Source organism: Theropithecus gelada, chromosome X, assembly GCF_003255815.1.
Source record: "Theropithecus gelada isolate Dixy chromosome X, Tgel_1.0, whole genome shotgun sequence".
NCBI classification, from domain to species: Eukaryota; Metazoa; Chordata; class Mammalia; order Primates; family Cercopithecidae; genus Theropithecus; species Theropithecus gelada.
Window position 1 is genome coordinate 121,177,730 of NC_037689.1, and position 21,870 is coordinate 121,199,599.

General features: G+C 38.7%; 1 protein-coding gene across 3 annotated transcripts in view; it reads right to left on the minus strand.

Moving 5' to 3' along the window:
* Positions 1-21,870, minus strand: part of THOC2 (THO complex 2) — a 132,201-nt gene that overhangs the window by 49,488 nt on the left and 60,843 nt on the right. For all 3 annotated transcript variants that reach the window (XM_025372584.1, XM_025372581.1, XM_025372582.1), the window contains exons 10-12: positions 18,994-19,149; positions 17,943-18,115; positions 16,470-16,665 (exon numbers count right to left, since the gene is read on the minus strand). In XM_025372584.1, the coding sequence (XP_025228369.1) occupies positions 16,470-16,665; positions 17,943-18,115; positions 18,994-19,149 (525 nt within the window). The remainder of the gene's footprint in view (positions 1-16,469; positions 16,666-17,942; positions 18,116-18,993; positions 19,150-21,870) is intronic.

The following is a 21,870-nucleotide window of genomic DNA, read 5'->3' on the forward strand; positions in this document are numbered from 1 at the left end:
AGCTAAGATCCACTGGCTTGACATTCTCGCTGCCAGCACAGCAGTCTTAAGTCAAGCCAGGACAGAGGCTTGAGTAGGTGGTTTTCCCTTCACAGTGTAAACAAAGCCACTGGGAAGTTCAAAGTGAGCAGAGCCCACTGCAGCGTCCCAAAGCTGGTGTAGCCTGACTGTCTCTCTAAATTCCTCCTCTCTAGGCAGGGCATCTCTGAAAGAAAGGCAGCAGCCCCAGTCAGGGGCTTATAAATAAAACTTCCATCTTCCTGGGACAGAGCACCTGGGGGAAGAGGTGGCTGTGGGCACAGCTTCAGCAGACTTAAATGTTCCTGCCTGCTAGCTCTGAAGGGGACAGCGGATCTCTCAGGACAGCGCTCAAGCTCTGCTAAGAGAGAGACTGCCTCCTCAAGTGGGTGATTGACCCCTGTGCCTCCTGACCAAGAGACACTTCCCAGCAGGGGTCGGCAGACATCATACAGGAGAGCTCTGGCTGGCATTTGGCAGGTGCCCCTCCAGGATGAAGCTTCCAGAAGAAGGAAAAGACAGCAATCTTTGCTGTTCTGTAGCCTCCGCTGGAGCTACCCAGGCAAACAGGGTCTGAAGTGGACCTCCAGCAAACTCCAGCAGACCTGCAGCAGAGAGGCCTATTAGAAGGAAAAGTAACAAACAGAAAGTAATAGAGTCAACACCAACAAATAGGACGTTCACACAAAAACTCCACCCGAATGTCACCAACATCAAAGACCGAAGGTAGATAAATCCACGAAGATGAGGAAAAAACAGCACAAAAAGGCTGAAAATTCCAAAAACCAGAATGCCTCTTCTCCTCCAAAGGATCACAACTCCTCAACAACAAGGGAACAAAACTGGACAGAGAATGAGTTTGAGGAACTGACAGAAGTAGGCTTCAGAAGGTGGGTAATAAGAAACTCCTCCAAGCTAAAGGAACATGTTCTAACCCAATGCAAGGAAGCTAAGAACCTTGAAAAAAGGTTAGAGAATTGCTAACTAGAATAACCAGTTAAGAGAACAAAAATGACCTCATGGAGCTGAAAGACACAGCATGAGAACTTCCTGAAGCATACACAAGTATCTATAGCCGAATCGATCAAGCAGAAGAAAGGATATGAGAGACTGAAGCTCAAGTTAATGAAACAAAGCGTGAAGACAAGATTAGAGAAAAAAAATGAAAAAGAACAAACAAAGCCTCCAAGAAACATGGGACTATGTGAAAAGACCAAACCTACGTTTGATTCGTGTACCTGAAAGTCACAGGGAGAATGGAACCAAGTTGGAAAACGCTCTTCAGAGTATTATCCAGGAAAACTTCTCCAATCTAGCAAGACAGGCCAACATTCAAATTCAGGAAATACAGAGACCACCACAAAGATACTCCTCGAGAAGAGCAACCCCAAGACACATAATCATCAGATTCGTCAAGGTCAAAACAAAGAAAAAAATGTTAAGGGCAGCCAGAGAGAAAGGTCAGGTTACCCACAAAGGGAAGCCCATCAGACTAACAGCAGATCTCTCAGCAGAAACCTTACAAGCCAGAAGAGAGTGGGGTCTAATAATCAACATTCTTAAAGAAAAGAATTTTCAACCCAGAAGGTCATATCCAGCCAAACTAAGTTTCATAAGCGAAGGAGAAGTAAAATCCTTTACAGACAAGCAAATGCTGAGAGATTTTGTCACTACCAGGCCTGCCTTATAAGAGCTCTTGAAGGAAGCACTAAATATGGAAAGGAAAGACTGGTTACAGCTACTGCAAAAACCTACCAAATTGTAAACACCATCGACACTGTGAAGAAACTGCATCAACTAACAGGCAAAATAACCAGCTAGCATCATAATGACAGGATCAAATTCACACATAACAATATGAACCTTAAATGTAAATGGGCTAAATGCCCCTAAATTAAAAGACACAGACTAGCAAATTGGATAGAGTCAAGACCCATCAGTGTGCTGTATTCGGGAGACCCATCTCACGTGCAAAGACACACATAGGCTCAAAATAAAGGGATGGAGGAAGATTCACCAAGCAAATGGAAAGCAAAAAAAGCAGGGGTTGCAATCCTAGTCTCTGATAAAACACACGTTAAAACAACAAAGATCAAAAAAGACAAAGAGGGGCATTACATAATGGTAAAGGGATCAATGCAACAGGAAGAGCTAACTATCCTAAATATATATGCACCCAATACAGAAGCACCCAGATTCATAAAGCAAGTTCTTAGAGACCTACAAAGAGACTTAGGCCCCCACACAATAATAGTGGGAGACTTTAACATCCCACTGTCAATACTAGACAGATCAACGACACAGAAAATTAACTAAGACATTCAGGGCTTTAACTCAGCTCTGAACAAAGCAGACTTAATAGACATCTACAGAACTCTCCACCTCAAATCAACAGAATATACATTCTTCTCAGCATCACATCACACTTATTCTAAAATTGACCACATAATTGGACGTAAAAGACTCCTCAGGAAATGCAAAAGAATGGAAATTATAACAGTCTCTCAGACCACAGTGCAATCAAATTAGAACTCGGGATTAAGAAACTCACTCAAAACCACACAACTACACGGAAACTGAACAACCTGCCCCGAATGACTACTGGGTAAATAATGAAATTAATGCAGAAATAAATAAGCTATTTGAAACCAATGAGAACAAAGAGACAACGTACCAGAATCTCTGGGACGCAGCTAAGGCAGTGTTTAGAGAGAAATTTATAGCACCAAATGCCCACAGGAGAATGTGGAAAAGATCTAAAATCGATATCCTAACATCACAATTAAAAGAACTAGAGAAGCAAGTGCAAACAAATTCAAAACCTAGCAGAAGACAAGAAATAACTAAGATTAGAGCAGAACTGAAGGAGATAGAGACACCAAAAAAACCCTTCAAAATATCACTGAATCCAGGAGCTGGTTTTTTGAAAAGATTAACAAAATATGACTGCTAGCCCGATTAATAAAGAAGAAAAGACCCCGGTGTGTGATGTTCCCCTTCCCGAGTCCAAGTGATCTCATTGTTCAGTTCCCACCTATGAGTGAGAACATGCGGTGTTTGGTTTTCTGTTCTTGTGATAGTTTGCTAAGAATGATGGTTTCCAGCTGCATCCATGTCCCTACAAAGGACACAAACTCATCCTTTTTTATGGCTGCATAGTATTCCATGGTGTATATGTGCCACATTTTCTTAATCCAGTCTGTCACTGATGGACATTTGGGTTGATTCCAAGTCTTTGCTATTGTGAATAGTGCCGCAATAAACATACGTGTGCATGTGTCTTTATAGCAGCATGATTTATAATCCTTTGGGTATATATCCAGTAATGGGATGGCTGGGTCATATGGTACATCTAGTTCTAGATCCTTGAGGAATCGCCATACTGTTTTCCATAATGGTTGAACTAGTTTACAATCCCACCAACAGTGTAAAAGTGTTCCTATTTCTCCACATCCTCTCCAGCACCTGTTGTTTCCTGACTTTTTAATGATCGCCATTCTAACTGGTGTGAGATGGTATCTCATTATTATGGTTTTGATTTGCATTTCTCTGATGGCCAGTGGGGAGGGGGGAGGGGGGAGGGGGGAGGGATTGCATTGGGAGTTATACCTGATGTAAATGACGAGTTGATGGGTGCTGACGAGTTGATGGATGCAGCACACCAACATGGCACAAGTATACATATGTAACAAACCTGCACGTTATGCACATGTACCCTAGAACTTAAAGTATTTAAAAAAAAAAAAAAAAAAGAATTGTGGGCAGATGATGCGACCAGGCAGTTCACAAAAAAAAAAAAGAAAACAAAGAAATTCAAATGGCTATTAAACATATAAAAGGATGCTCAACCTCACTCAAAATAAAAGTGCAGATTAAAACTCTAAAAAAAAAAAAAGAGAAAAGAATCAAATAGACACAATAAAAAATTATAAAGGGGATATCACCACTGATCCCACAGAAATACAAACTACCATCAGAGAATACTATAAACACCTCTACGCAAATAAACTAGAAAATCTAGAAGAAATAGATAAATTCCTGGATACATGCACCCTCCCAAGACTAAACCAGGAAGAAGTAGAATCCCTGAATAGACCAATAACAAGTTCTGAAATAGAGGCAGTAATTAATAACCTACCAACCAAAAAAAGCCCAGGACCAGACAGACTCACAGCCAAATTCTACCAGAGGTACAAAGAAGAACTGGTACCATTCTCTCTGAAACCATTCCAAACAACAGAAAAAGAGGGACTCCTCCCTAACTCATTTTACGAGGCCAGCATCATCCTGATACCAAAACCTGGCAAAGACACAACAAAAAAAGAAAATTTCAGGCCGACATCCCTGATGAACATATATGCAAAAATCCTCAATAAAATACTGGCAAACTGAATCCAGCAGCACATCAAAAAGCTTATCCACCACAATCAAGTCAGCTTCATCCCTGGGATGCAAGGCTGGTTCAACATACATAAATCAATAAACGTAATCCATCACATAAACAGAACCAATGACAAAAACTACATGATTATCTCAATAGATGCAGAAAAGGCCTTCGATAAAATACAACACCCTTTCATGCTAAAAACTCTCAATAAACTAGGTATCAGTGGAACATATCTCAAAATAATAAGAGCTATTTATGACAAACCCACAGCCAATATCATATTGAGTGGGCAAAAGCTGGAAGCATTCCCTTTGAAAACCAGCACAAGACAGGGATGCCCTCTCTCACCAATCCTATTCAACATAGTATTGGAAGTTCTAGTCAGGGCACTCAGCCAAGAGAAAGAATAAAGTGTACTGAAATAGGAAGAGAGGAAGTCAAATTGTCTCTGTTTGCAGATGTCATGATCGTATATTTAGAAAACCCCATCGTCTCAGCCCAAAATCTCCTTAAGCTGATAAGTAACTTCAGCAAAGACTCAGGATACAAAATCAATGTGCAAAAATCAAAAGCATTTCTATACACCAATAATAGAGAGCCAAATCATGAGTGAACTCCCATTCACAATTGCTAAAGAGAGAATAAAATACCTAGGAATACAGCTTACAAGGGATGTGAAGGACCTCCTCAAGGAAAACTACAAACTACTGTTCAAGGAAATAAGAGAGGACACAAGCAAATGGAAAAACATTCCATGCTCATGGATAGGAAGAATTAATATCGTGAAAATGGCCACACCACCCAAAGTAATTTACAGATTCAGTGCTATCCCCATCAAGCTACCAGTGACTTTTTTTCACAGAGTCAGAAAAAACTTTAAATTTCATATGGAACCAAAAAAGAACTCGTATACCCAAGACAATCCTAAGCAAAAAGAAAAAAGTTGGAGGCATCATGCTACCTGACTTCAAACTATATTACAAGGCTACAGTAACAAAAACAGCATGGTACTGGTACCAAAACAGATACATAGACCAATGGAACAGAACAGAGGCCTCAGAAATAACGCCACACATCTACAAACATCTGATCTTTGACAAACCTGACAAAAACAAGCAATGGGGAAAGGATCCCCTATTTAACAAATGGTGTTGGGAAAACTGGCTAGCCATATGCAGAAAACTGAAACTGTACCCCTTCCATACACTGTGTACAACAATTAACTCAAGATGGATTAAAAGACTTAAACGTAAGACCTAAAACCAGAAAAGCCCTAGAAGAAAACTTAGGCAATACTATTTAGGACAAAGGCATGGGCAAAGACTTCATGACTAAAACACCAAAAGCAATGGCAACAAAAGCCAAAATTGACAAGTGGCATCTAATTAAACTAAAGAGCTTCTGCACAGCAAAAGAAACTATCATCAGAGTGAACAGGCAACCTACAGAATGGGAGAAAATTTTTGTAATCTATCCATCTGACAAAGGGCTAATATCCAGAATCTAGAATGAACAAATTTACAAGAAAAAAACAACCCCATCAAAAAGCGGGCAAATGATATGAACAGACACTTCTCAAAAGAAGACATTTATGCAGCCAAAAAACATATGAAAAAATGCTCATCATCACTGGTCATCAGAGGAATGCAAATCAAAACCACAATGAGATACCATCTCACGCCAGTTAGAATGGTGATAATTAAAAAGTCAGGAAACAACAGATGCTGGAGAGGATGTGGAGAAATAGGAATGCTTTTACACTGTTGTAAATTAGTTCAACCATTGTGGAAGACTGTGGCGATTCCTCAAGGATCTAGAACCAGAAATACCATTTGACCCAGCAATCCCATTACTGGGTATATACCCAAAGGATTATAAATCATTCCACTATAAAGACACATGCACATGTATGTTTATTGCAGCACACTTCACAACAGCAAAGACTTGGAACCTACCCAATGCCCATCAACAATAGATTGGATAAAGAAAATGTGTCGCATATACACCATGGAATATTATGCAGCCATAAAAACGGATGAGTGCATGTCCTTTGCAGGGACGTGGATGACGCTGGAAACCATCATTCTCAGCAAACTAACACATGAACAGAAAACCAAATACCACATGTTCTCACTCATAAGTGGGAGTTGAACAATGAGAACACAAGGACACAGTGAGGGGAACATCACACACAGGGGCCTGTAACGGGGTGGGGGGCTAGGGGAGGGATAGCATTAGGAGAAATACCTAATGTAGATGACAGGTTGATGGGTGCAGCAAACCACCATGGCACGTGTATACCTATGTAACAAACTTGCATGTTCTGCACATGTATCCCAGAACTTAAAGTATAATTTAAAAAAAAAAAAAAAAACTATACTTGCCTGTGAGCAACTGAATTTTTAAGTTTGAATAGGCAGGGCGCAGTGGCTCACGCCTGTAGCCCCAGCACTTTGGGAGGCTGAGACGGGCAGATCACAAGGTCAGGAGTTCATGACCAGCCTGACCAACATGGTGAAAACCCTTCTCTACTAAAAAAAAAAGACAAAGATTAGCCGGGCATGGTGGCACGCGCCTGTAATCCCAGCTACTCAGGAGGCTGAGGCAGGAGAATCGCGTGAACCTGGGAGGCAGAGGTTACGGTGAGCCAAGATTGCGCCACTGCACTCCAGCCTGGGCGACAGAGCTAGACTCCGTCTCAAAAAAAAAAAAAAGGTTTAATAAAACTAGACACAATTACGCCCATATAGGCCATTAGCTGAATGGCCCAAAACAAGTTCCAAAATTGCCCTATAAAGACACAGTAGCTAATCCAGCTGCATAACTGTACAGGACTCACAAAAAATATATAGGTTTATAGGTTTATTAGGAGGAGGGTTTTTGGAGAGTCATGGAATAAATGGAAAAGTTGTAGACATAACTAGATAATTTTTTATTAATAATGACTTATTTTGAGTATCTCTGACCCTTAAACATTTCAAACACTACTCAGGACTATGTCTCAGAAGAGAGGAAAAAAACACAAGATTTTTGAAAAGACTGGAACCTGAAGCTGTCTGTGTGAATTAAAACACTATTTTCAACTTCCCCCTTCTTCTCATTCTTACTACAATTTATTTAGTACTCACTGTGTGCCATGTACAGACTAAAATCTTCGCATTTATTTCTTAAAACTACTCTATGAAGAATCTTGGGTTTTAAGCTACATAACCAAGACAGATTTTCAATTTTGAAAACAAATAAGTGGAATGAAGCAGAATCACAGACTCCCCCTCCTGTAATAGCTGACAAAAAAAACAAAAAGTAGTAAACATCAGCCTCGAAGTTCTAAAGCATTTGTTTTATAAACTACAGTTTTGAAACTACTGGTCTAAGGTACATTCTCCTCCTACCAATCCAAATTTTTATTACGAAAAATTTCAAATTTACATAAAAACTGAAAGGATAGTATACTAAACACCTATATATACCTACCTTCTAAGTTCAACAGTTAACATTTTGCCCTTTTTTTGGCAGACCAAAAAAAATTTGCAGGCATGACACTTTTCTCAAAATAATGCAGGATGTCTCCTAAGAATAAGGACATGCCTCCACATTACCACAAGATCACTATCTCACCTATTTCCTAATGTCATCTAATACCCAGTCTGGGGTATATTCTGCCTGACTAATTTCAGGTTTTACTAAGCTTTATTTGTAAATCAATTTAGAACACTTTGGCTTTTACCAAGGGCCAACATATGAAATAGCCACATAGTCTTTCTAGACAAATGAATTACAATGGCAGAGTAAAACATAAACACAGAATCTCTCTACCCCAATTCCTAACACAATAAATAAAATGTATTTTATTTATAAGAATCGCTTGAACCCAGGAGGCAGAGGTTGCAGTGAACTGAGCTTGCACCACTGCACTCTAGCCTGGTGACAGAGCAAGACTCTGTCTCAAAAAAAAAAAGGAACTTACGGCTGGGCACGGTGGCTCATGCCTGTAATCCCAGCACTTTGGGAAGCCGAGGTGGGCAGATCATCTGAGGTCAGGAGTTCCAGACCAGCCTGGCCAACATGGAGAAACCTCATCTGTACTAAAAGTACAAAAATTAGCCGGGTGTGGTGGCGGACGCCTGTAATCCCAGCTACTCAGGAGGCTGAATTAGAAGAATAGCTTGAACCCGGGAGGCAGAGGCTGCAGTGAGCAGAGATCGTGCCACTGCACTCCAGCCTGGGCAACAAGAGCGAGACCTCATCTAAAAAAAAGAGAGAGAGAGAGAGAGAGAGACAGGAACTTATGCTATTTACTTCTAGGAGGGAAAAAAGACAAACAAGATTCTGTGACTGGCTGGGTACGGTGTTTGACGCCTGTAATCTCAGCACTTTGGGAGGCCGAGGCAGGTGAATCACTCGAGGCCAGGAGTTCTAGACCAGCCTAGCCAACATGGCGAAACTCCGTCTCTACTAAAAATACAAAAATTTAGCTAGGCATGGTGGCACGTGCCTGTAATCACAGCTACTCAGGAGGCTGAGGCATGAGAATTGCTTGAACCCAGAAGGCAGAGGTTGCAGTGAGCCAAGGTCATGCCATTGTACTCCAGCCTAGGTGACAGAGCAAAACTCTGTCTCAAAAAAACAAAAGGTGGGGAGTCAGGCGTGGTGGCTCACGCCTGTAATCCCAGCACTTTGGGAGGCTGAGGTGGGCGGATCACCTAAGGTCAGTTCAAAACTAGCCTGGCCAACAAGGCGAAACCCCATCTCTACTAAAAATAGAAAAATTAGCTGGGTGTGGTGGTGCATGCCTATAGTCCCAGCTAGTAGGGAGGCTGAGGCAGGAAATCTGCTTGAACCCGGGGGTGGAGGTTGCAGTTAGCCAAGATCATGCCATTGCACTCCAGCCTGGGTAACAAAAGCAAAATTCCACCTCAAAAAAAAAGGGCAGGGGGCAATATAAGCAGAAATATGGAAATTTTAAGGAAAGAATCAAAAAGAAATCCTACAGATCAGAAACACTGTAACAGAATGAAGAATGCCTTTGATGGTCTTACTAGGAAATAACACAGCTGAGGAGGAAAAATTTCTAAGCTTGAGGATATCTCCATAGAAGCCTGCAAAATTGAAAAGCAAAGAGAAAAAAGGCTCATAAAAGGCAGAACAGAATATCCAAGAACCGTAGGACTACAAAACTGTAACATATGCATAATGGAAATAGCAGAAGAGAGGAAGGAAGAGAAGAAATATTTGAAGCAATGATGACAGAATTTCCCCCAAACTAGTATCAGGCACCAAACCACAGATGCAGGAAACTCAGAGAACACCAAGCAAGACAGATGCAAAAAATAAATAAATAAATAATAAAACAAAACAAACTACACCTAGGCATATCATGCTATAACTACAGAAAATCAAAGAAAAAGAAAAAAATCCTAAAAGAAGCTGGGTGCGGGGGAGAACACCTTGCTTATAGAGAAGCAAGGGTAAGAACTCCAACACATTTCTCCTCAGAAACTAAGCAAGAGTGGAGTGAAAGATTTAACGTGTTAAGATTAAAAAAAAAAACAAAAAAAAAAAACCTAGAATTCTGGACGCTGTGAAATTATACTTTAAATGTAAAGGAGAAATAAAGACTTTCTCAGACAAAAACTGAGGGAATTTGTTGCCAGTAGACCTGCCTTGCAAGAAATACTAAGTAAGTTCTTTAGACAGAAAGAAAATAATATAGGTCAGAAACTTGGACACATATAAGCAAACAAAAAAAGAAACACTGAAGTAAGATTAAGTGAAGGTAAAATAAGAATGTTTATTTTTCTTATGCTTAACTAATATAACAAAAATAATGGTTTGTGCAATTGGAGAATAGCAACAATGTATTTGATTACATATGCATATGCGTGTGTGTGTGTGTGTGTGTGTGTGTGTGTGTGTGTAAGCAAATGAATGACTTCAGTGATGTCGGGAGGAAAGAATTAGGATTATGCTGTTATTGTAAGGTACTCACACTACCCATGAGGCAAAATAGTGTGTTTGAAAGTGGACTTGGATCAATTGTAAATGTACATTGCAGACTGTGGGGTAATCACTAAAAAACTTAACCAAAAAAAGGCCAGAAAGGGCAGGAAAAGAGCGGAAGACAAAAACAGGAACAAAAAACAGGGGCAAAAACTAGAAAACAGTAAGAAAAATGGTAGATACTAATATTAATCCAAATACATCAATTACTTCGAACACTGACAGTGTAAACGCACCAATTAAAATACATAGATTGTCAGAGCAGATCAAAAACCTAGGTCCACACAAAAACTTGTACAAAGATGCTTACAGCAGCTTTATTCTTGATTGCCACAACTTGGAAGCAACCAACATGTCCTTCAGTAGGTGAGTGGATAAACTGTGATACATCCAGACAATGAAATATTATTCAGTGCTAAAAAGAAATGAGCTATCAAGCCACGAAAAGACATAGAGGAAACCTAAATGTGTATAATTTTACTAAGTGAAAGAAAACAATCTGAAAAGGCTACATACCGTATGATTCCAACTATATGCCTTTCTGAAAAAGGCAAAACCATGCAGACAATGAAAAGCCCAGTGGTTGCCAGGGGTTGTGGGGAGAGAGGGATAAATGAGCAGAGCACAGAGGATTTTTTAGGGCAGTGATAATATTCTATACATTTGACGAGATCCCTAGTATGTACAACACAAAGCAAATCCTGATGTAAATTATGGACTTTGATGTGTCAATGTGGGTTCATCCCTGTAACAAATGTACCACTCTGGTGGGAGATGTTGATTACAAGGGAGGCTATGCACATATGGGGACAGGTGGCATATAACAAATCTCTGTACCTTCCTCTGGATTTTGCTGTGAACTTAAAATTGCTCTAAAAAATAAAGTCTAAAAAGTGTATAGGTGCTATCAAAAACATTTGAGTATGTCAGATGAGCATGTTAGTGCTCTACAATTAAAGAAAATGTTATTATAGCAAAATGTGTCATTTTATATGAAACAATTCTAGAGCCACCAAACTCCTCCACCGCTTAAGACTAGAACAAGAATCCTCAAAGTTTGGTCTTTGGGCCGGGAGCATCAATATCACAGAAGAACTTACTAGAAATGCAGATTCTAAGGTCTCATCTCAAGACCTACTGAATCAAAAACTCCAAGGATGGGGCCCAACAATCTATTTTAACAAGTCCTCGGCCGGGCGCAGTGGCTCACGCCTGCAATCCCAGCACTTTGGGAGGCCAAGGCAGGCGGATCACGAGGTCAAGAGATCGAGACCATTCTGGCCAACATGGTGAAACCCCGTCCTAAAGTACAAAAATTAGCTGGGTGTGGTGGCGCATGCCTGTAGTCCCACCTACTTGGGAGGCTAAGGCAGGAGAACAGCTTGAACCCGGGAGGTGGAGGTTGTAGTGAGCTGAGGTTGTGCCACCACATTCCAGCCTGGCGACAGAGCTGGAATGTCTCAAAACAAACAAACAAACAAAAACAAGTCCTCTGGATGATTACGATGCATGCTGAAGCTTGAGAATCACTGTACTAGGAGTTAGTCCTATATACTACATACCTCAAATTTAAGAAACATATATACACATAATCAGAGAAATAAATTACAAATAACTATAGGGCTAGAAGATAATTCTGTTAAGTGATATCCGGTATAAGTATATAAGCCTCTTTTTAAAAATATGCATAATTTGTATATAAAAGCAATCCTAAGCTTATAAATGAGATTTGTTAAAGAAGTGTAATTGTAAATAAATTATTTGGAACTAAGGTCATATTCACCCTTTAGAAGCAATCTTAAAAATCCTGCTTGAATTCCAAGCTCGACAACAAAACCCTTTTAAACGCAGAACAAATGATTTGTCACAGCAAAATCTTTTATGGGTAAGAACAGATCAAAATTCTAACTCAGATAACTGTAAATATTCACTTTTCCATCACAAACTTAGTAATGAGAAAATGCAGATTTCTTCTTACACTGGTCTCTATGGTCAAAATTAACATTTTTCTCTTCCCTTCTGCCCTTCATCTCTGCAAGAATAGACTGGAGTTAATGCAGGAACCTGGCACAACTAGGGCAGAATGGGTGTACAGGATGAATGCAATGGAGAAGGCAAGAGGGGAAGTGTGACAGCTCTACCAAGTGTGTATCTTGGTAATAATATTGTATATGGTTATGTACAGGACTTCCATGAGTTGGAGGTTTGGTCTCCTGCTCACAAGTTTCATACTTGTAACCAAATAAAGAATTTCAGAACAAGAGACCTGAACATTAAGATTTTCAAGTAAAAAGAGCAGCATTAGGTAGGTGAAAGTATGAGGAGAAACAGGCTGTTTATATAGTCTCAAAGTATTATATCTTCCCGCAAGACGTATCTTAATAACAAAGGGAAAAAACAGTAACTGTATAGTGGAGAAACCTGGCAGAGATCACCTTAACCAAATGATAAAGTTAACATCACTAGCAATGGAACAAAGTGACTTCATGTGCATCTGATATGATGCACTGGAAAAAATACAGCCCTTCTGTTTCTTGAGCAGGCACTAGCTAACATGAATCATCCTTTTCAGACAATAAAAATCAAGAGTGAAACATTACTATATTTCCTAAATTTCTTTAAATTTTTTTATTGGTACAAATATTTGTACATATTTGTGGGGTACATGTGATAATTTGTTACAAGTAATCCCATTACCAGGTATTTATCAAAAGGAAAAGTAATCAATATATCAAAAGGATACCTGTACCCTCATGTTTACTGCAATACTACTCACAACAGCAAAGTTATGGAATCAACCTATTAAGTGCCCATCAATTGATGAATGAATAAAATGTGATGTATATATACACAATGGAATACTATTCAGCCATAAAAAAAGAATGAAATCATATCATTTGCAGCAATGTTGATGGAACTAGAGGTCTTTATGTTAAGTGAAATAAGCCAGGCACAGAAAGACAAATATCATATGTTTTCACTCATGTGAAAGCTAAAAAAGTGGTCTCATGACTGGGCACAGTGATTCACGCCTGTAATCCCAGCATTTTGGGATGCTGAGAAGGTCAGATCACCTGAGGTCAGGAGTTCGAGACCAGCCTGGCAAACATGGTGAAACCCCGTCTTTACTAAAAATACAAAAACTAGTTGGGCTTGGTGGCGGGCACCTGTAATCCCAGCTACTCGGGAGGCTGAAGCAGGAAAATTACTTGAACCCAGGAGGCGGAGGTTGCAGTGAGCCAAGATCACACCACTGCACTCCAGCCTGGGCGACAAGAGCAAAACTCCATCTCAAAAACAAAACAAAACAAAACAAAAAGTGGTCTCATGGAGGGAGAGGCTAGAATGACAGATAACAGAGGCTGGGGGTGAGGGGGAATAAACAGACGTTGATTAATAGGTACAAATATGCAGTTAGATTGACGGAATGAATTCCCATGTTCAATAGCAGAGTAGGGTGACTACAGTTAACAATGTATTGTATATTTCAAAATAGCTAGAACAGAGGACTTAGAATGTTCCCAACATTTAGAAATGATATACTTTCATTTCATATGAATATTACATAATAAGCAATATATAGTAATAATTAACTACTTAACAGATTTCTTTAGAGTACCTTTACATAATTTAAATTTGTGGGCACTAAAAACAACCTACCTAGGCAACATAGAGAGACTTTGTCTCTACAAATATTAAAAAAAATTAGCCAGGCATGTCAGCATGCACCTGTGCTCCCAGCTACTTGGGCTGCTGAGGCAGGAAGATCCCTTCAGCGTGAGAGATCAAGGCTGCAGTGAGCCATGGTGGTGCCACTTACACTCCAGCCTTCATGACAAAGTGCAACCCTATCTCAAAAACAAACAAAAAAAACTACCAGCTAAGTATAAAAAGGCAAGTCAAATATTTCAGATGTCAAGAAATTAATATACAATAGCCATTAGTATTTCTATACAGTTACTGTTGTCGAAAATTCAAATTAGATATAATCACCAAACACTGAAGACACCCTGCATTTGTGCTTTTTAACAATGTCTAGATGTTTTTTCAGTTGTCATGTTTCACAACTTTAAAGAAACTATGTATAATTCTTTTCAGCTTTAAAACCTTGGGCTGGGCAAAGATTTCTTAGAGCATGAAAAGCAAACCATAAAAGAAAAATACTACTAAATTGGAATTAATCAAACGTTAAAATTTTTTTGCTGTTAAAAAATAGTTAACAAAATGAAAAGGCAAATCAGACTAAGAAAAAAATTTCCAAATATCACATGTCTGGTAAGACCTTGCATCCAGAATAAAGAACTCTTACAACTCAATAATAAAAAGACAAATAATCCAACTTAAAAATGTGCAAGAGACATGAACAGACATTTCACTAAAGATAACTATAAATGGCAAATAAGCACATGAAAAGATGATCAACATCCCTAGTCACCGGAACGAAATTAAAAGTTCAGCGAGACACCACTACATACCCACTAGAATGACTAAAATTTAAAAGAGTGACAACACCAGGTGTTGGTGGGAATGTGGAACAATTAGAAGTCTCATACAATAGCTCTTAGGAATGCAAAATGGTACAGACGCTTTGAAACAGTTTGGTAATTTTTTATGAAATTAAACATATACTTACTCATATGACCCATCAATCCCACTCCTAGAGACACAAAAACACATGCCTCCCAAAAGGCTTGTGCAAGAATATTGAAAGCAGCGCTACAATAGCCTCCAAGTAGAAACAACCCAAATGCCCATCAACTGGTGGCTACACTCCGGTACGTCTATGTAATAAAATATCACTCAGCAATAAAGGAAACTACTGACACATGCAACTTGGATAAATCTCGAAAGCCTAAGTGGAAGAAACTAGACAGAGAAGAGTATATACCATATGATTCCATTTATTAATTAAGATGTAGAAAAAGCAAAACTATAGTGATGGAAAGCCTATCAGAGGTTGCCAGGAACAGCAATGGAAGGCGGGAACTTCTATATCATGATTGTAGTGGTGAACATACAACTGTATGCATTTGTCAAAACTCATCGAATTGTACACTTAAAATTGTAGAAGTTTACTGTATTTAAATTATACCTCAAAGTTGATTTTTTAAAAAAGCATAAATGTTTACGTTAGGATAATAACTAGAATGGAGTATGAGAAAGACTCTGGGTTGCAGGTACTATTCTATTTTTTGATTTGGGTAGTGGACATGTGGGTGCTTAGTTTAGGGAAAGTCACTGAGCTGTATTTTTCCATATGTATGTTTTATTTCAATAAAAATCTTACTAAAAAAAAAAATGGGTCCTCAACAGTCTGAGGCTGAAAAGACTTCTTACACATAGCAGCAATGATTGACAACTACACTCAAGAAAATGACTAGATGGTAAGCAGAGGAAAAGAATGCAAGGTAACCACTAATTATAAGGGAATTCAAAAAGCGGCCACTTGTCTGAAGTATATTTTCCCATGTGAGGGACTTAACTAATAATCTAGCTAGATTTGGGTTATATTAATATATACAGTTATGCACCATTTAACAATGTTTCGGTTGATGGACCACATATACGACCAGGGTCATATAATACTATACTAGAGCTAAAAAATTCCTATTGCCTAGTGATATCATGGTTGTCCTAACAACTTAGTGCAAGGTATTACCTTTTATATGTTTAGATATGTTCAGATACACAAATACTTAACAGTGTATTACAACTGCCCATAGTATTCAGTATGGTAACATTCTGTACAGATTTGTAGCCTAGGAGTAACAGGCCATACCATATAGCCTAGGTTATGTAGTAGGTCACACCATCTAGGCTTGTAGAAGTACACTCTCTGACGTTTGCACAATGACAAATCACCTAATGATGCATTTCTCACCTGTCATTAAGCAACACGTGACTGTATATGGTTAGGACACACTGGAATTTTCCACAAACCTCACTCAACATAACCCTTTATTAACTGAGGTTCATACTTTTATTTCTAAAGATACTCATAACACAAGTACACTCAGAACATTTTCATTTCAAAATTTAGGTTTGTAAGAAAAATCTTACTTACCTCCTTCATAAATGACTTGCCTATGCGCACCACTTTTGCAAATAAAATGGGATCGTGAGAAAGGTGAGGACCAAGGTAACAGAACATATTGAACACGTCTCTCCTCAAATCTTCAAAGCTCTCAGCTTGTTTTGGTGCCCTCTTGTTTTGCAAAGCATTAACAGGTGAGCCTTTAGCACCTTTAGGAACACCAACTCTATTTTAAAAAGTAAAATAAATAAATAAATACATATATATAATAAATATAACTATACACACACACTACAATATCTATCATTTTAAGTTAACAAAGTTATCTTAATCAGCGAAATGTTTTCTTGCTCATATTTGCTTTCTACATTTCAATTGTGCCTAACTTTATTATACCAGATAATTCTCAACTGGTAGAAACACATAAAAACAACAGTCATTAGAGAAAAAAAAAAATCAGAACTCAGAGGAGAATGCTCCAAATTAACTGCTTAATCAGAGAAGTGCGGATTTCAAGGAACATCTAACATACACCAACTGAATCTGCTTTTAAACTTGGCCAGTATCGTGAACTTGGATATGGGAATGGGAAACAAGGGATGGACCTAAGATACACTGAAAGATGAAACAGAAAAATATGGATATAACAACACTGATTCAAGTCAACTGACATTGACATTTCTCAATCTGGATTCCACAACCTAGAGTATGTAGAATGTGGTGGTAGGGAAAGTGAGTCACGTAATTAAAGAGGGTCACTTCAGGAGATCACACCCAGAGTTCCCACCTGCTCAGCAGGTGTCCCACTGTGGAGTCACAGGGGTCACTCTCTAAGAAGCCTGCATGGTCCACGGCCCATGAGGTGACACTGACGGCAGCAACCAGCAGCTACACAAAAGTCACAAGGCTGAGGCTTTTGAGGCAGGCTCTGATCTATGGGGCTGTAGCCAGAGCTGCTATCAATACTGCTCCTAAGTATCCTGCAAGTAGGCAGAAAGCTAAAGGACTAGACGACATAGTAACCAGGGATGATAAGAGAGGCTGCACTAGTAATTTCCAGAACAGCAACCTATATGCCAGGAAAGGTAAGGGAATCAGAAAGGCAATGTCCTCACTCAGAGCCACTCAGCCAGGATAGAGAAAAATTACACTAAGAAAAAACTTAAGGAATTCTTCTTTGCCCCTCCCAACCACTGAGAGGAGGAAAAGTCAAAACCAGAAGAATGGGGTTTCAACTCTCAATGGAACAAACGTAACCTAGAAGTCTAACTTGTAGTTTTTAGACTACACTGCAGCACACATTCTAGAATCCCTGGTGTAGACGTTAGAAGACAAGTCACTGATTAATATACATCAGACTGATACACTCTGTGAATAGTTCTTATCTTTTGATAAAAGGTACTATAATACATGCTTGGTTTGAGGAGATAAGATAAATACAGAATTTGTTGTAGTCCTAAGCTATTTCTACCTCAATGATTAGTAAAGTATACAGATACATACCTTCGGTAGAGAGGCTCAATAGTTATATGAATGAGCTTGCAAATAGCAAGGGCTATTAGCTTGTGTGAAGCTGCATAGTATGGAGGCATCTGATCCATAATGTTCTGTGCATGTTGCCAATCACCAATCTTTAATAAGGCTTCCAACAAGCCAAGTTTTTGGTTATCAGGTGGCTAAAAATGAATAGTCAAAACTAAGATACTCAGGATACAGACATCAAGAAATCTTAATACTTCATCACTTAAAAAATTGACCTAAGCAACACATCAAAAATATTTGTTATTCATGGGAAATTAAACAATATATTCCTGAAAGTACAATCAAAATTTTTAGCTATTGAAAAAACATCAGGGCCAGGCGCAGCAGCTCACACCTATAGTCCCAGGAACTTGGGAGGTTGAGGTGGGCAGATCACTTGAGCTCAGAAGTTTGAGACAAGCCTGGGCAACATGGCAAAATCCCATCTCTACAAAAAATACAAAAATTAGCCAGGTGTGGTGGTGCATGCCTGTAGTCCCAGCTACTCAGGAGGCTAAGGCGGGAGAATTACTTGAGTCTAGGAAGCAGAAGACTGCAATGAGCTGTAATCATGTCACTGAACTCCAGCCTGGGTGAAAGAGTGAGACCCTGTCTCAAAAATAATAATAAATTAATTTAAAAAAAAAACAGACACAGGCATTACAGTTTATAGACTTGGAATTAAGTTCTACTTAATGTTATGTCGTGCCACAGGAAACCAGAATTTATCATCTATGAGAATCCCTTTAGGATTTGAGGGCCACTAATACACAGAGGACAATTAAAGTCAATACCTCTTGTGATTTTACTTAGAAAACATTTTGAAATTTATACAAGAAAAAAATATGACAGCTTCTCTTAAAAAGGAGCCATTCAGATTAAAAATAAAACCACTGGAGCAAATGATCCAGAAAATGAGGTTTCAGCAAAATGAAAACTAAGAAATTATTCTTCCATAAATGACTATTTAGAAGTTAAATTTCATAATTCAAAATCCAGAAGACACTTAATCTTACTAGAATGAATTACATACCTTCTCTACTTTCTCCTCTTCTTTTTCCTTTTCTTTCTCTCGCTCATCCATTTTTTCAGAAGACAACACAACCATCGTAAGCTTTCTAACAATTTGCTTAGCTTCTGCAATTTCTCGTTTATGTTCATCCATAATGCAATTATCAGCTGGAAGAAGCTAAAAATGGTACATTAAAATTTCATAAAACAGCTAATACCAACTACCTGTTCACATAAAAAGCAAACACTATTCTCAATTGATAAAACTAAAAATAAGAAGTCTAACTTATTCACGACCATTTGCCTTCTAAGTAAATTCCAGTTATTTTCTTATAATTTGACAGAATTAAGTACCTGAATTCTGTACCCCTTTTAAAATCAAGTCGCAGCTCAAAGTTTCACATCTTCTGTCTGATAGAGTCCCTAAAGTAATATAATACCACAACAGTGATGTTTTCCATTGAATTTATTAGTTTACCCAAGAAAATATATAGCAGTTCCATTAAAAACATTACAAATTTCCCCATTAAAGGCTAAACTCCAAATTAAATAAAGCATTGCAATATGGATCCAATACGGGAAAGGTGAGCTACTAAATAACACGAAGGGATAAATTTAAATCATCTAAATGAAAAATTTTAGGTAGAAAAATTATTAGTAACTTGACATCTCACTTCTTCTAGAAGCTTATTTAACTTAAGTCACAAGCCAGTTACTAGTTTATTGCAAAAGGAAAAGTACTATGTGCATAGTCAACCCTCCATTATGAAAAAGGCTCAAGTATCTCAAGTACAGTCACCTTGTATGAGTGAAAGATGATTAATGTAGACATTTATAAAATAACCCTAACACAAAGAAAAATTCAGGCAACAAACCATTACTTAGTAGTTTCTGCTAGTCACTATAAGCTATAAAAGAAATGTTCCTGCCCCCTAAAAATGCATAATCTATTTCATTAATTAGGTTTAACATAAACAGTAAATGAAAATAATAATGACATATTAAACATTATAGATTCCATTCCATTAATCAAAAAAAAAAAAAAAAAAAGGAAGGAGAGAGAAAAGTCACTATGGACTGGTGCAAGGAAGTAAGCAAGACTTTTTCTCATTCTGTATGTTCTCCCCTGGCAATCAAACACATTTTTATTGCTGTACTTATACACCTGGCACACAGGTCCTCTTGTTTTATTTTTTTATTTTTTTTATTTTTTTTTTTTTGAGACAGTTTCGCTCTTGTTGCCCAGGCTGGAGTGAAATGGCACGATCTCGGCTCACCGCAACCTCCAGTTCCCAGGTTCAAGCAATTCTGTCTCAGCCTCTCGAGTAGCTGGGATTACAGGCATGGGCCACCACCCCCGGGGTAATTTTGTACTTTTACTAGAGATGGGATTTCAGCATGTTGGTCAGGCTGGTCTTCAACTCCTGACCTCAGGTGATCTGCCCGCCTTGGCCTCCCAAAGTGCTGGGATTACAAGCGTGAGCCACCGCGCCCGGCCATAGGTCCTTACCTTTTACCCAGACAATTACAACTCCCTCTAATGGGCAAACTGCTTCTTCTTATAGTTCTCTCAACTTTTATTTCTGTGTATTTTGAGAATATGTCATTAGATACATGTAAAGTTAGAACTGTTTTTATCTTCCTAGTGAGCACAATCTTGTTATTATGAAGTAGCCCTCTTTATCTCCTTCTGCCAAAAAGTCTATTTTGTCCAACAATAATAAGTTTGCTGATATATTTTCTCATCCTTTTACTACCAACATTTCATTATCCTTAGGTTTAAGCTGTTTCTCATAAAAATAATAAACTCATTTTTAATTCCATTTGACAATCTTTGTCATATTAACAGGACCACTTAGTCTGCTTACATTTACTGTTAAATGCAATCATAATGAGTAATAAATCTATCATCAATTTGTACTTTCCACATATGCCGGTCTATACTTCCCTGTAAAGTCATACCTAGGTTTTTAAATTCTCCCTTTTCTGTCCAATTTTCCATATTCTCAGTTTCTATATCACATCTCTCCTTTAAATACTAAATGGTTCTCCACTCCCAAGAGAAAAATCCAGATTCTTTACTATGTCACTTAAGCCCTTAGCAGTTTAGCTCTTCTCTATTCCATCCTCATTCCCCCTATATATCACCCTAGGCTCCAACCACTCTGAGCTTCCTGACAGTCCCATAAAGGGATAAAAAAGCCCTTTCAAATCTCCTGCCTTGGCTGGGCATGGTGGCTCATGCCTGTAATCCCAGCACTTTGGGAGGCTGAGGCAGACAGATCACCTGAGGTCAGGAGTTCAAGACCAGCCTGGCCAACACGGTGAAACCCCATCTCTACTAAAAATACAAAAATTACTTGGGCATGGTGGCGTGCACCTGTAATCCCAGCTACTTGGGAGGCTGAGGCAGGAGAATCGCTTGAACCGGGAGGCGGAGGTTGTAGTGAGCTGAGATCGTACCACTGCACTCCAGCCTGGGTAACAGTGAGACTCTGTCTCAAAAAAACAACAACAACAACAACAACAACTCCTGTCTTTATACTCAGTTAATTCTACTTAAAAAGTTTTCTACCATTTCAGCCTAGATGACCCTACTTGTCTATCAAGATCCCAGTTCAACATAACTAGTTTGGGAAAGTCTTCCAAAAGCCCCCCAAGACAGATACGGTCACTATCTATTCTGAGCTTTGTGAATATCTCCAATAGAGTACCTATTAAATAATGCAAAATTTTTTTTTCCTTTGCTAGACTATGACTGCTTCCAAGGTAGAGACCAAGTTTTACTCAACTCTGTAGCCACAGTATACAAAAATAGGCAATGATGTTAATAAAGTGATTTCAAAGGCAGTGAAGATGATATCACCTTTAGACATATTTGTTTTAAAATAATAGATAT